A 16,223-nucleotide genomic window follows, 5' to 3' on the forward strand; every position below is an offset into this window, starting at 1 on the left:
GATTGTGAGACATACAAAAATATTTTGGGAAAATTTGGAGAAAAGAGCAAAGCTAATAATAATGGCAAATATCTGTTGGATTTCTGCTCAGGACATAGACTGGTTATTAGTAACACCATGTTCCAACATAAAAATGTGCACAAATTCACATGGAGAGAAGAGGCTAGGAATAAGAAAAGTCTCATTGACTATGTTATTGTTGATAGTGATGTTTTCTCCCTGGTGCAGGACACCAGAGTGTACAGAGGATTTGAAATTGGAAGTGATTACTATTTAGTCTTGAGCAGGATAAAATTGAATTTCATATTGAAAAGAATAACATGTAAGAAAGTTTGAAAGCGAATAAAAGTTCAGCAGCTCTCAAATGTGAACTGTAGACTAAAATACAGAAAGATTATTGAAAAGAAAATGAAAGAGTTTCAGAACAGGAATCAAATCTTGGAGATTCAGTGGCAAACTCTGAAGACAACATTGATTGATTCTGCCAGAGAGGCATGTGGTGAGGTTGTGTGCAAGGATAAAAAAATCAGAACTCCCTGGTGGACACAGGAAGTTAAAGAGGCAGTGAAGGAAAAGAAGAAAGCATACCAAAAGTTCCTGTCAAATAAGTCAGCTTGTGCTCTTAGAGAATATAGAGACAAATGCAAGAATGCTAAACATTGTGTAAAACTAGCTAAACAAAAGTCATGGGAGGACTTTGGCAAGAATATAGAAAATAAATATCAAGAAGGTGGCAAAATATTCTGGAGGTTGTTGATGGAGGAAAGAGTGCTGTAAAAGGAGTTAGAGATGATAAAGGTGACATGAAATGGTAGAAAAAGATATCCTTGAAGTATGGAGTAATTACTTTGAAAAACTGCTAAATGAAACAAGCAGCGATGACAGCACAGTGTTAAAAAACACTGACCAGGCATGCAGTCAGGAATACATATCCATACTTGAAGTAAAAAAAGCCATCAAAGGCTTGAAATGTGGAAAGGCAGCAGGAGTAGATGATATTCGACCAGAAATGCTGAAGTATGGTGGTATAAGAGTCTTACAGTGGCTGCACTGCATAGTTCAGAAAGCCTGGACAGAGGGACGAATTCCCGATAATTGGAGCAGAGCTCTCATAGTACCCACATATAAAAAGGGAAATAAAACTGAATGTGAGAATTACAGAGGTATTTCCCTACTAAGTGTTCCTGGCAAGATCTATGCAAGTATACTTGAGAAATGGTTGAGAAGAATTGTGGAAGAAAAGCTTGATGAAGAACAAGCTGGATTCAGGCCAAATAGAGGCTGTCAGGATCAGATCTTCACTTTACGACAAATAGTCGAGAAAGCATGGGAATATAACAAAGATCTGTATTTATGTTTAGTATATCTGGAAAAAGCATATGACAAGGTGCCAAGAGAGAAGCTATTCAATACACTGCAGTTATATGGTGTCAATGGGGCATTATATCAAGCAATACTTAGTCTTTATTTGAGTTGTAAGTCAGCAGCTAGAATTGAAGGAAGTACAGGAAGATGGTTTAATGTTAAATCTGGTGTGAGACAAGGATGTACATTATCCCCTCTGTTATTCATTATCTATATGGATCACATTATGAAGGAAAGTGGTATTAAACCTGATATCAAAATTGGAGATGTTAATGTCAGCTCTTTGCTTTATGAGGATGATGTTATACTTTTAAATAAATCCGCCTCAAGTCTGCAAGATTCTCTGACTAAATTAAATTGCTGTTGTAATAGATATGGTATGAAGGTCAGCAATAAAAAGACAAAGACAATGAAAATAGGCAGAATCATTGAAAATGTCAACTGTGTTGTGAATGGAGAACCTGTGGAACAAGTAAAACATTTCAGCTACTTAGGCACGATTTTTACTGAAGATGGTAAATTAAATATAGAAATAGACAACAGAATCAGCAAAGCTGGTATGGTGGGAAGTCAATTGAATAAATTCATATGGAATAAGAGAGAAATTAGTCGGAACACTAAATTAGCTGTATACAAGACAGTGTTCAAACCAATTTTAACTTATGGATCTGAGAGCTGGGTCAGAAGTAAAACACTTGACCAAAGACTAGAGACTGCAGATATGAGAGTCCTGAGAAAGATTAGAGGCGTGAACAGATGGCATCAATGGCAATATCGTATGAAAAATGAGGATATTAGGAAAGAACTTGACATTGTCAGCATCCAGGAATGCATTAGCAGAGCTAATCTCAGGTGGCATGGTCACTTAAATAGAATGGGAGAGGAAAGATTAGCAAAACAAGTGTTCTCTGCCAGGTTGGCAGGAAAACGCCCCAGAGGAAGACAAAAATATAGGTGGATTGATACGGTACAAAGTGCCTTAGACGATAGAAATATAAGATCTGATAATGTTGGAGTCTTGACAAGTAACAGACTGATTTGGAGGAAAATTGTAGATAGGAAGTTAGTAATGATGTAATTTTTTCATGTAGTACTCTCATATCCTGTACACCCCTTGAGGGTACATGGCAGGAATTTGATGATGATGATGATGATGATTATATCCATAGATTGAGAATTACTGGCTTTATAGTAACAAAATGTTTTCTAAAGAACCGTTTATTATAGAAGGGGATCCACTGTATTTTTTCACAAAATACTGAAACAAAATTATAAAAGATACAGTGTAAAAGTTTCTGGTTGCCATTATATGTGCATACTTATAATCCACACAACTTTTTGAAACACTTGCCATGATTAAGCGCCAAAATTAAGTGCAATTATTAATTTTTTTTCTATTTTTGTAATATAAATAAATAACTACATACATGTGCGTACATTCACGCACGTGAACACACACACACAGTCATCTCTTACTATAGAAAATTTAGAAAACTCATAGGGACAACAAGAATAGTTTGTTGTAGTGGAGAGTTTGCTATAGAATCACTCTTAACAAAGCATTCTATTCTGCTTATGGAGATTTTGATTGGAACTTTCAACTAGTTTGTTATAGTGAATAAGTTTGTTACAGCAGTGTTTGCTATCATGAGAGTTGAATCTATATATATCTTCACTATATTGCATAAATTTTGAAAGTAGAATTACCTGGGGACCTTGGTCAGTTTTCATATCATAAGGATTACCCAAGACACGCTTCTCTGCATGTGTTACACTTCTGTTTACAAACTCATCATAAATATCAGCTTCAACAAATATTCTACTGCTGGCACAACAGCACTGGCCTTGATTGAAGAACAGCCCAATATGAGATGTTTTGACTGCATGGTCCACTAATAAAACAGATAGATTTTAAATCTAAAATCAATTTCACACATTGTAATTGCTCAAATCTAAGCACACAATACAAATGAAAGGGGTCTGATTTAAACATCTATTGAGGGATGAAAAAGGACCTGAATTTAAAAATAGGCATATTTCCTTCCTTATCTTTATGTGTTTAGCAAGTACACTATTTTTAACTGGTAATTAGCTTAAGGAATTACACTATTTTTGTTCCTTCTTTGTCTAAGTGAATCCATTTTCCTTTTCTGTCTGAGAGTACTATAAATGAAACCATTTTTGATTTAGTTTTAGTTGAGATAGATGATTCAATAAGTATTGCCTTAAAATGTGTGCTATGTTACTACAGTTAGTCTGGAAATGTAAGGTGAAGTCACCTGTACTTAATATAAAATCAAGTTGTGAAGATATTCCATGCACATACCAATTTCTGTTTGCTACTAGGGCAAAACATTAATAAACACAAGAATATAATTTCCTGTTGAATATAAAATGTTATCCATCATCTCATTACCATCACCAATTTCCTGAGATGCATCTTTAAGAAGGGTACAGGACACCACAACAGCACTGCAAGATTAAGTTTCCATTATTACTAATGTCCTGTCAACAACTTTCTTCAATTAGTCTATCACTTGTCATCATTCCAATTTTATCAAGTGCCCTAAAAGACAGAAATATCTTATATTTCTGTCTTTTAGGATGCCTCTGACAGCATCGATCCACCTAGGTCTTGCTCTTTCTCGATCAATCCATCTAGATCTTTCATCGATTCATCTAAGTCTTGGCATCAAACACCTGTTTTGATGCCAAGAGGATAACCTTTCTCCTCAAATTCTGTGCAACTGACCATGCTACTTTAAATTAGCTCTGTTCATGCATTCTAGGCTAGCCTGATTAGATGAGTAGATAGCACACACACTTTCTGATCAATAGGCTGTGGGTTCGAATCTCCCTACAAGCATGTATGTTTGCAATTGTCTAATTACGTGTGGAAAGGGTATCTACAACACTACCACTTCTTCTAAGAGAGACTTCACTTCCAAAACCCTATAATGTGAAAGAGTTACCAAATGGCATCCAATAAAAGATATCAAATGTGATAAACTAACTAACATGTATTCTTGAATGCTAAGTTCCTTCCTAATATCTTCTCATACCTGTGTTTGATTAATGTTTCTAGGTCTCTAGTGTTTGATTAACTGTTTTATTTCTAATCCATAAGTTAAAACTGGCTTGAACATTGTCTTTTATACTGCTAGTTTAGTATTTGGGATAATTTCTCTATTCCATAGAAATTTATTCAACTGGATCCCCACCATACCAGCTTTCCTTATGCTATTGTCTATTTTTGTATTTAATTTGCCATCTTCATTAAAAATTATGCCTAAATAGCTGAAATATTTTACTTACTCCATAGATTCTTCATCTAAGTTTTCCATATTCCTGCCTATTTTTGTAGTTTTGGGTTTTTCATTGTTAATGTTTATGTCAAATTTATTACATGCTTTATTCAATTTAGTTTGCACTAGATTTTTTTTTAGAAGTACATCATCTGCAGAAGCAAAGAACTAGGTTTGACATATCTGATTATTTTGTCAGGTTTAATGCTACTTTTTTCTTTAATGCAATCCATATATCTGATGATTAAAAACAGATCAGAGTGCACACTTGTCTCACATCTTATTTTATATCAAACCACCTTTCTGTACTTTCTCCAATTCTAACTCTGACTTATAATTTAACTATATACTGCTCAATATACGCCCTCTATCCAAAAAGAAATCGAACTTTTCGAAAATAGAAGCACCACCTGTTGTATCTTTTTGTTGTTGAAAGCGGCAACCTTCATTAGTGTTGTGTCAACTGTTTATGTCATTTGTTTCATTAGAAGTCAAGTTATAGTGCAAGAGTGACAGTGTGTTTTGACGAACGGTCAGAAAATGAGTTTCAGAGAGCTGCGATTGACTTTTGTGTTAAACTTGGTAAAAAGTTTACCGAAATGCATCAAATGCTTTGCTTCAAAAAGCATACAGTGATGAATGCTTATCCCGTACTCCAGTTTACAAGTAGTTTAAGAGATTTCAAAGTGGTCGTGAGATGCTTGGGGACAAAGAACAGCTGGGCCATTCAAAAACTGGACTGAGTGAAGTTAACATCCAAAAAGTGTGTGATTTCATCAAAGAAAACCCGAAAACGTTCATGAGATTGATTGAAGATGAATTGGGGATTACAAAATGAACTGTGCACAACATTTTGACTGAGAGTTTGGGCCTTCGTAAATTGAATTCGTGATTTGTTCCCCACAAGTTGACCGACGACCAAAAAATGTATCGAATTGAACACTGCAAGGACCTCATTAAAACCGCTCATAAGAACTCAAACTTCCTTGAAACGATTATTACTGGTGATGAAACATGGTGTTTTGAGTATGAGCCTGAAACAAAGTGCCAGAGTGCTGAGTGAAGACTAGCAGAAGAGGGGCATCCGAAAAATTTGACTTCTCCATCACTTGGAGAAGCCAAAAGTAAAGACAATGCTGATTTGTTTCTACGATTCCAAGGCCATTATCCACAAAGAATTTGTTCCACCTCGCAAAATGGTCAATGGTGAGTTTTATCTCGAAGTTTTGAAGTGATTAATAGCGAGAATTTGTCATGTATGGCATGAATATCATGATGCAGGCAGCTGGTCACTTCTGCACGACAATGCACCATCATGTCGTTAGAACATCGTGAGACAGTTTTTGAGCAAAAATCAAGTTTGTGTCTTGGAGATCACTCACCGTATTCACCTGATTTAACATCCTGTGACTTCTTTCTCTTCCCGCGACTTCATTTGCCGATGAAAGGAAAGCAATACGACACCACTGAAAATGTTCAAGCGGCAGTAACCACGACCCTCAACAGTATCCCAAAAACTAATATAAAAAAACTCCTTTAACGAATTAATTGATTGCCAAATGCTGTATCAAAGCTGAGGGAGATTATATTGATTGAAATAAATGATTTGAATAGTTATAATTGGCCTGTGTTTTATTTTCTATCAAAAGTTCGGTTTCTTTTGGGACAGAGGGTGTAATGTTCCATTTACCCATACAAATGTGAATATTTCGAATGACTTTTCTCGTGGCACTTTGTCATGAGCTTTTTTTCAGATCTACAAAACTTAAATATAAATCCCTCTTATATTCCCAGGATTTCTCAACTATTTGTCATAAAGTAAAAATCTGTTCTTTCTTGACAATTGCTATTTAGCCTGTTTGTTCTCAAAGTTTCTTTTACAAATTTTTCTTAGCCTCTTCTCAAGTATATCTGGAACATTTAGTAGAGAAATTCCTCTGTAATTCTTTTTTTTTTTTTATTTTGACATTTGGAATTCAATCTTCTGAATTATGCAATAGCCACAGCAACACTTTTATACCTCCACATTTGTGATTTGAATATCAGCTGCCTTCTCCACATTTCAAGCTTCTGACAGTTTTTGCTATCTCAGGTAGTACTGACTGCATTCTTTCAAATATTTACTATCAATGTTCAGTCATCACTACTTATTTCATTTAACAATATTTCAAAATATTTACTCCAGATATTTAGAATATCTTCAGTTTTCACATAACTACTATCACCGCTGACTCAACTGTACGAGGAGAGTAGTACTCTCCTCGTACAGTAGAGTACTACTACGAGGAAAGTACTACTACTCTCCTCGTACTCTACTGTACTCACCTCCATTTCTAAGCTTTTTTAATAGTCTACCAGAACATTGTCATCGTCTATATTCTTATCAGTTTTTATTTTCTTATTTTGACATTTGGAATTCAATCTTCTGAATTACGCAATAGCCACAGCAACACTTTTATACCTCCACATTTGTGAAGGTATAAAATATCTTCAATATCTACTTGCAAATATCTACTTTTATACCTCCACATTTGTGGAGGTATCAAAGTGTTGACGGACCGTTCTCTTTATAGACACCCCTATCTATAAAGAGAGGGGTCTGGCAAGGCGATGTGATCTCCCCAAATCTATTTATCAGCACTTTAGAATACATTCTGAAAAAAACAGACCTAAACAGAGGAATAAGCATAGATGGTGAAAAACTACAAAACCTTATGTTTGCCAATGATCTAGTACTGATATCCCACAACCCAAAAGATGTAGAAGAAATGGGTGAAAAAATATACACAAACAACAGTAAGATAGGCTTAGAAATGAATCTAGAAAAAACAAAATGGATCAAAAACATCTACACAAGTGACAGTCAACTATGTATTGATAACATCCCTATAGAACAAGTTGACTCCTACAATTACTTAGGACAAACAATAAAAATGAATAATGATTTATCTGAAGAACTAGCAAAAAGAAAGAAAGCTGCATGGCTATCATTCAACAGACTAAAAGAAACACTTACTGATCCAAATCTTGACATCTCTGCGAAGGCAAAACTATTGAATAGTGACATTCTTCCATCACTCACATATGGATCAGAAACATGAAACACGACAAGAAAAGAAGAAGAAACTCTCAGAATAACTCAGCGTGCAATAGAACACAGGATTTGTAACATCAGCAAAATGGAACATGTTAGAAACACGGAACTAAGAAAGAGATTAGGCATAAAAGATGTGGTAACTGCAGTATATGAAAGCAAGATGAGATGGGCGGGTCACATAGCTAGGCTCAGGGATAACAGATGGACATATAAAATACTCAACTGGCAACCAAGAATAAAGAGAAAAGCAGGAAGACCACCTACAAGATGGGAAGATCCACTAGTAAAATCTATGGGTATAACATGGAAGAGAGAGAGGCTCAAGATCGTGGGAGGCATCTTTGTGACCGGCACTCATGGAGAAATCCTGAGTGAAACACAGGTCCATCAAGATCATCAAGGTAATTCTTATCAGTCTTCTCATGGCATTTGCTTAGCTCTTATATTTTCTTGGTATTCACTTACAGCATCTTCTAACTAACTTGATGCCCTGCTAGGAACTTTTGATATGCTTCCTTCTTTTCCAAAATTGCTTCTTTAATTTCCTGCATCCACTATAGATTCTTATTTTTCTATCCTTACAACAGCCTGCATTATTATTATTATTATTATTATTATTCAGGCCTCCATGGAGTCGAAAGACTCATCATGTGAGGTCCTAAGAACATAAAGTCTATCACACCACTCCTTAAACTCATTGACCGTTCTCGCTCTCACCACTCCATCAGGCAATGCATTCCACGGTTCAACCACCCTCCACGCAAAGAAACCACTCCTCACCCTCTTGCTCACAGTTTCCTTTCGTAACTTCCAGGGATGGCCCCTTGTCATCACTCCTTCCCGCTGTTCAACCAAGCGAAAGAACTCCCCAGTGTCAACCCTGTAACCACCTCTCAACAGTTTAAAAGTTTCAATCATATCACCTCTCCTTCTTCTATCCACCAAACTCTGCAGTCCACATTCCCTCAGCCAATCCTCGTAACTATCCTTGTACAGTCCTGAAACCATCTTTGTCATCCGTCTTTGTATCCTTTCCATAGTTAATTTATCCCCTTCAAATCCTGCAGACCAAATCTGAGAACAATAGTCCAAGTGTGGTCTGATCACAGATTTATACAACAGAATGATAACCTTCTTATCTCTGCAGGTCAGTGACCTTCTCATAATTGCAGCAATCCTCTGTGTTACCTTCACCACCTTTGCAATATGTCCCCTAAACTTCAGGTTTCTATCAATCATCAACCCCAGATCTCTTGTCTCCCCTACTTCCTCCAGCATAACTCCTCCCATAGAGTATGCTGCATCCCATCGATGTTTCCCAAACCTCAAGACCTTACATTTTGCTGCATTAAACTGATACCCCCATTCATTTGCCCATCTATCTAGTTATTCAAATCCTCATGCAGGGATACCACATCTGCACTATTACTAATAATCCTTCCCAGCTTCACATCATCTGCAAACAACTGAATATCCCCTTGCAACCCACTGGCAATGTCATTGATATAAAGGTTAAACAATATAGGTCCTAGTACTGAGCCCTGTGGGACCCCACTTGTAACCCTCTGCCTCCTTGAAACCGCTCCACCATACACAACTCTCTGATACCTATCAGACAGCCAATCCAGTTGACCAATCTGACATCCAGACCCATGTGCTGCAACTTAAATATCAGCTTATCATGTGGCACCCTGTCAAATGCCTTTGCTAAGTCTAAGAAAATTGCAGTATATGCCTTTCCCTCATCTAATGTTCTTGTAACTTTATTATAAAAGGCTAGCATATTGCTAAAACAAGAGCACCCTTTCACAAATCCATGTTGACTCTCACAGATAACATTATCCTAATCTGCCCAATGCTGTATACGGTCCCTCACTACTTTCTCCAAGATCTTAACAACTACTGATGACACACAGACTGGCCTATAATTAGACACTTCCAGTCTGTTACCACCCTTATGCAATGGCACCATCTTACCTTCCATTCCCTGGGCACCTTTGCCGAAGCCAGACTTTCACTGAAAAGCCAGGTTAAAGGCACTGTCAGTTCCCTGGCACATTCTCTCAAAACTCGTGAAATACCATCCAGTCCCAAAGCTTTACTGACATCCAGAGTACTCAGTATCTGAAACACACTCTCCTCCTGTACCTCTAAACCTCGAACCAGCCCTATCCCTCTAGCATTAAAACTGACTCCTCTAGGATGAAATACTCCAATAAAGTGTTCATTGAACAATTCCGCTATGTCCTCTGCATCAGTCACTCTATTTCCATTTTTATCCCACAATATCATTCTTCCACAGTCATTTCTCCTCCTACTGGCCACATAGCTAAAAAATTCCCTAGGATTTTCTTTGGATCTTAGGGCCAATCTCCTCTCATATTCCAGTTTCGCTTTCCGTACCACACTAGTCACTCTTCTGGCCCGTGTCTTATATTCTTCATGCATCCTCTCTTCACCTGTCTCCTTATATCTCTTCCATAGCCTCTTTTCGCATGCAATTCCTGTTTAATATTGTTTGTCATCCACTTTACTCCAAATTGTGTCCTCTACTTCACTCATGGTATACAACTTACCATTGCTGCTAACAAATATTTTTTCTCAATTTCCCATGCACTTCCCATCAGCTGTGTATTATATACTCAATTTGTTGTTCTTATTCTAAAAGCATCACTACACTATGAAGTAAAAATATCAGTAAATATGTGTGTGTGTAGAATCCTTAAACGTGTGGACAGACTTATGTGTTCGTCGAACATGTTGTTTATTATTTTAACAGTATAATAGAACACAGAAACTAAGTAAATAATTAATTTATTAACTTGATGCTGATATTTCGCTGGTGTTATAACCAGCATCTTCAGAGCACAAAAACACTGTTTGTCACAATACGCGAGACTAAAACAACATGGTGTACTTAAACAAAATTGTAGCAGCAACACAAAGACTAGAGTCCTGATTTTGGCACCTTCTATCTGAAAAAAAAAAAAAAAAAAAGCTATCATATATTACTAGAGTCCTAGAAAAGTGCTAGTTTTTTCTTAATATGACTGTCTCCCAGATCTTTGGCAAGTTAATACAGCCATATTTGTTGAGATTTGGAGTGTGTTTTAGGGCTTCTGTCGCCTCTAAGAACAATCTCTCTGATTTATACGGGTTTCTGTGTAGTACTTGTGTTTTTCCAGTTGATCCTGTGTGCAGGGGTATCCAGAGCATGGTCTGCTAGACCCGACTTCCCATAATGATAATTCCGGACGTATCTTTTATGTTCGCTGATGCGGATGTTCACAGTTCTTCCTGTTTGACCGTAGTAGGCTTGATTGCATGAGCAGGGTACTTGGTAGACTCCTGGATGTGATAAAGGAGGAATGCTGTCCTTGGGTGAGCGGATGAGGGTGGCTAATTTGCTACATGGTCTGAATGTAGTGTGTAGTTTATGTTTATTGAGAATTCTTGAGATCTTTTCGGATGTGCCTTTAATGTAAGGGATGGTGACTGTTTTGTTGTAGTTCTCTGTGGTGGATGGTGGGAGGGGTTTCTTAGGAGTGTTTAGTATTTTGTTTATTTTATGTGGATTGTAGCCGTTGGCCAAGAAGGTGTGGCGTAAGTGAGTCAGTTCAGCAGTAAGAGCCTTGTCATTGGAACAGATTGCTCTCACTCTATGGGTTAGCGTTTTTAACGTGCCATATTGTTGAGAAGGATGATGGTGTGATTGTTTGTGTAAGTATCTGCCTGTATGTGTGGGTTTTCTAAAAACTGAAAATGATAAGGAACCATCTGGGAGACGTGTGATGAGTGCATCCAGGAAGGGCAGACAGTTGTTGGCTTTCAGTTCCATAGTAAAGTGGATTTTTGGATGTTGGCTATTTAAATGTGCTAAGAATGTTTTCAATGTCTCAGGGCCATGTGGCCAAATAGCAAGCACATCATCAACATAGCGTAGCCAAAGTGTTGGTTTGAGAGTGGCTGTATTGATTGCTTGTTTTCCAGGTGTTCTATGTAAAAGTTGGCTGGGGGGGGAGGGGGGAGCCCATGGCTGTCCCATCAATTTGTTTGTATATTTTCCCTTTCCATGTGAAATATCCTGCATGTATTGTGAATTTGAATAGTTCAAATATATCAGGGGGGAAGTGTGACTTCAGTAGATTGAGGGTTTCTATTAGTGGTACATTTGTGAATAGTGAAGTGATGTCAAAGCTTACTATTAAGTCTGAGCTTTTTAGGTGTGCTGAATTTTTGACAAAGGAGGGAGAATTGTTAGTGAGAGTGTCTATTAGCTTCGCTAAATGTCTAGCCAGTTTGTATGTGGGACTATTTATACTGTCCACAATTGGGCGTAGGGGTGTGCCTGGTTTGTGAATTTTTGGTGCTCCATAGATCCTCGGTGTTTTAACATGGAAGGGTTTGAGTTTGTTAACTGTGTCTTTGGGCCAGGAAGTGACTTTTTTCAATAATTTTCGTGCCTTATCGTGCCAGCATCAAGTTAATAAATTAATTATTTACTTAGTTTCTGTGTTCTATTATACCGTTAAAATAATAAACAACATGTGTGTGTGTTTTAGTTTTCTTTTCATATTGTTTTAATTTTCAATTTTTTCTGCTGCCAAATATGATATAAGAATATTGGTAGTTAGGACAGCTTGTACTAAATGTTGAGTTTTATACAAAAAAGCAAGACATGAAGACACTTAATGTACAAACTTTTCCATTTTCTTATGATAGGATAAAATAAAGATAAAAGAAGAATATATTTTCTTGTGAAGTACAATCAGTGCTTTTTTTAGGAGATGGAATGCAATGGCATGACATACTGGCACCTTTATTAACAATAACACGCTGATGGGATACATTTAAAAATTTGTAATATTCAGCAATTTTTTTTACATATTTATCTAGTATATATATGAGCTTAGTTATTTAATGAAATTTGCATTTTTTTTCTACATCTATTGTTAAGATATTTGCTATATAAAACTTTTTTTTTAGATTTGCTATATAAAATGTTTATTAAAAAGATCAAATTTTAATAAACATTTTACTTATTTTTTTATATAGATATACTTATAAAATGAATTTATACTTAATCAGCTGTGTATTATATACTCAATTTGTTGTTCTTATTCCAAAAGCATCACTACACTATGAAGTAAAAATATCAGTAAATGTGTGTGTGTGTGTGTGTGTGTGTGTGTGTGTGTGTGTGTGTGTGTGTGTGTGTGTGTGTGTGTGTTTTCTTTTCATATTGTTTTAATTTTCAATTTTTTCTGCTGCCAAAGAATGAATAGCAGCACCTATTATCTTACACACACAAAAAAAATCTCAATATAAGTTGGCTAAAATAAATTTAGTTCAATCCTTTATCCAAGTGTAAGCAAACAAAGCTTGCACTGAAGTATCTTCCAGACTGAGGCAACTCGTGGTAAAGGTGAACCAAGCTCTCATCACTCCTTGTCTCATCTTCCATAATGCAAATCACATCTTTGCAAGGAGATGTGCTTTGCATTATGGGAGTTACAGAGTCATAGCATTATGTATCTCCATGTATAATGCTATGCATTAAGGGAAGGGCCACTACCTAGACCGGTTTCGACCTTTATTGAATGTTCAAGTACAGGTCAAACTCCAAAACCTCAGTGTTGTTCCCCTCAGTAACAGGCTCACCCTGCCACTGAGAAGAACTCTCAGAACCAGTTGGCTCTATACTGTGGCAGGCTCACCCCACCACAGAGCAGAGCTGCTTATTTGCTCATATCTCATCTGAGCGGTAACAGCAACAGCCATGCCTCAGTTAACTTCGTGGGCTACAGCATTGCCATTCATCACCCAAGCTTCCAACTGGTTTCAACCTTTACTGAGGTCTCATCAGTGGATGCCAGACTCAGAAATGGTGATACTAAGGCAGAAGCAATGGATAAATCATATTTACCTATACGAGTTGCCAAAAGGTGTACCACCTTATTATTAAATTACTCTGGATTTAGAGAAAGATGTTGGAAGTTTTTTTTTCCCCACTTGGTTAGACTATAATAAATTTAGTTTAATCCTTTATCCAAGTGTAAGCAAACAAGGTTTGCACCTGAAGTATCTTCAGGACTGGGGTAACTCATGGTAAAGGCGGGCCAAGCTCTCATCACTCCTTATCTCAGTATCTCCCATAATGCAAAGCACATCAGGTAAATATGACTTATCCATTGCTTCTGCCTTAGTATCACCACTTCTGAGTCTGGCTCCCACTGACGAGACCTCAATAAAGGTCAAAACCAGTCTGGGTAATGGCCCTTCCCTTAATGCATAGCATTATACATGTCCACAAGGAGATGTGCAAGGAGAAATACAGTGCATTTCATTTTTGGAGAATCTGCAGCATAATCTGTTATAAATTTTTGTATAAATTAAATTGCAACATTTTTTGGCAAAGCTAGCAATTTCCTAAGGACATAGTTAAGAAATTAATGTATAGTACTTACAGAAAAGGATGCAGAGAGACATTTCAGTATGGAATATATCCACCCCAAAATTTGATGCAGCTTTCTCAACATCATACGATGCTTAGCACCAAGTGATTCAGGAGTTCTTGAGGCAAACTGGCCTCCTCCTCCTCCAGAGCAAGGATAAGGCCTTGTTTATTTTCTGGAGGGGAATTTTGAGCAGTAACACATCTCACTATTGCATCCCAGAAATTCTATGGGGTTGAGATCTGGGGAGTGTGATGACCACTCAATTTGGTTGATATCATCAGTCTCTGGAAGTATCTCAACTACTTGTATATGATATGGTCTGACATTATCATCCATAAAAATAAATTCTTTGCCTACAGCACCATGGAACAATTGAACATGGCACTGAAGAACTTCATTGTAATAACAGTCACCAGTCGTAGTCCCTTTTTTCTGCACTTGTAGCTAAGTGCATCCATTAAGCATAATGCCTCTCTACACAATGATCCCAGCACCACCGTATCTATCCCTTTCATGCCAGATCAAGTGTCATCTAGAATCAGAGGAAAGACTAAAACGACTCTCATCTGTAAAGAGCACACTAGCCCATTGCTGTCTTGTCCAATTTTTATGGATACAACACCACTGAAAATGTGCTCTACAATGAGCTGAGGATAAAGGGACACAGACTACAGGCCTTTAAGCATATAGGCCTACTTGTTGCAGGTATCTTGCCACAGTTTGTGGAGATATTGCTTACCTATGTTTGAATGGAGCTGACTTACAAGCTGATCTGCTGATTACATTTTGTTGTTATAACCAAAAATCTCTCTTCATGCTCTATAGTAGAGTGAAGGCAACCTTTTAGCAAATGTCTGGAACACATTCCACTGATTTAAAACGCTGCACAGAGCCTGGATACAATGCTATGTGAGATTCCAATCTTTCTGGTAATATTAGTAATTCTGCAGCCTTCTTCAAGCTTTCCAATAATTCCCTGCATGAAATCATCTAGTTGATGTCTTTGAGACATTACAAGACATCCAAGTTTGCAACTTTATTCCCTCACAAAAAGAGATTCCTTCAAACACAAGGCTGCATTAAGCAAACTTTTCATTTTATCCTGTTGAGTGCTACCATGTGACCCTCTTTGTGCACACTTTGAAAATTTGAATGTATACCCGCTTTCTACTCAAAATCATTGGTTATACAAATTGCCACAAGCTGATTCATCTGAATTTGCAGTTGTAATCTTCAGAAATAGTGTTCATCCTTAGGTTTTGGACACCAGTGTACAAATGATCAGACTGTGCCCTTGACTAGATTATTCAACAGGAATATGGCAATGGGAACAGTCCCAGAAGAGTGGAAAAATAGAAAAACAGTGCCACTGCATAAGGGAGAATACAAGTTGGTAGCATCCCAATTACAGATCAGTATGTATATTAGGTGTAGTGGTGAAAGTGTGTTAAAGAGGCTGGTTAGGGACATAATAAAACCTGAATTGATGAGAATGGAAATCTGCTGAAAGAGCAACAAGCATCTGTTCAGGGAAGGTAATGTTTTGGTAACCTGATTACATTTTATAATAGCGTGACTAGCATACTGGACAGAGAAGATGTTTATACAACAATTTATCTGGATTTGCTATAGTATCAGATGATAAAACTACTGATAAAATTGAGCAGAATGATGATTGACAGTCATTTAGTAGTTTGGTTAAAGGGATGGTTGACTGACAGGAGCCAGTGAATTGTTGTGTGTGTGTGATGATTCAGTGTCCCAAAAAAAAGGAAGGGGGGGGGTATACCACAGGGTTCCGCTCTGGGATCACTGTTGGTTATTTATATATCAATGATTGATATAGTTTAGGGTGTAAGAGGAGATATTTAGTTGTTTGCTAATGATGCTAAATTAGGAAGAGCAATGTCAGGAAGTTCTGAAGTGATATTGTTGCAAGAGGATTTGAATGGGTTGATGGTATGGGCTAAAGAATGTGAATGTCATTTCAGTGTTGCT

The 16,223-nt window shown here is 37.1% G+C and overlaps 1 protein-coding gene across 1 annotated transcript in view; it reads right to left on the minus strand.

The window, feature by feature from the left end:
• Positions 1-16,223, minus strand: part of Aldh (Aldehyde dehydrogenase) — a 282,929-nt gene that overhangs the window by 116,041 nt on the left and 150,665 nt on the right. Inside the window, exon 8 of the mRNA XM_090390950.1 lies at positions 3,073-3,257. Coding sequence (XP_090247076.1) covers positions 3,073-3,257 — 185 coding nt within the window. The remainder of the gene's footprint in view (positions 1-3,072; positions 3,258-16,223) is intronic.

This window comes from Typopeltis vanoorti, chromosome 3 (assembly GCF_054136105.1).
Source record: "Typopeltis vanoorti isolate ZY-2024b chromosome 3, IOZ_Tvanoo_1.0, whole genome shotgun sequence".
Lineage (NCBI taxonomy): Eukaryota > Metazoa > Arthropoda > Arachnida > Uropygi > Thelyphonidae > Typopeltis > Typopeltis vanoorti.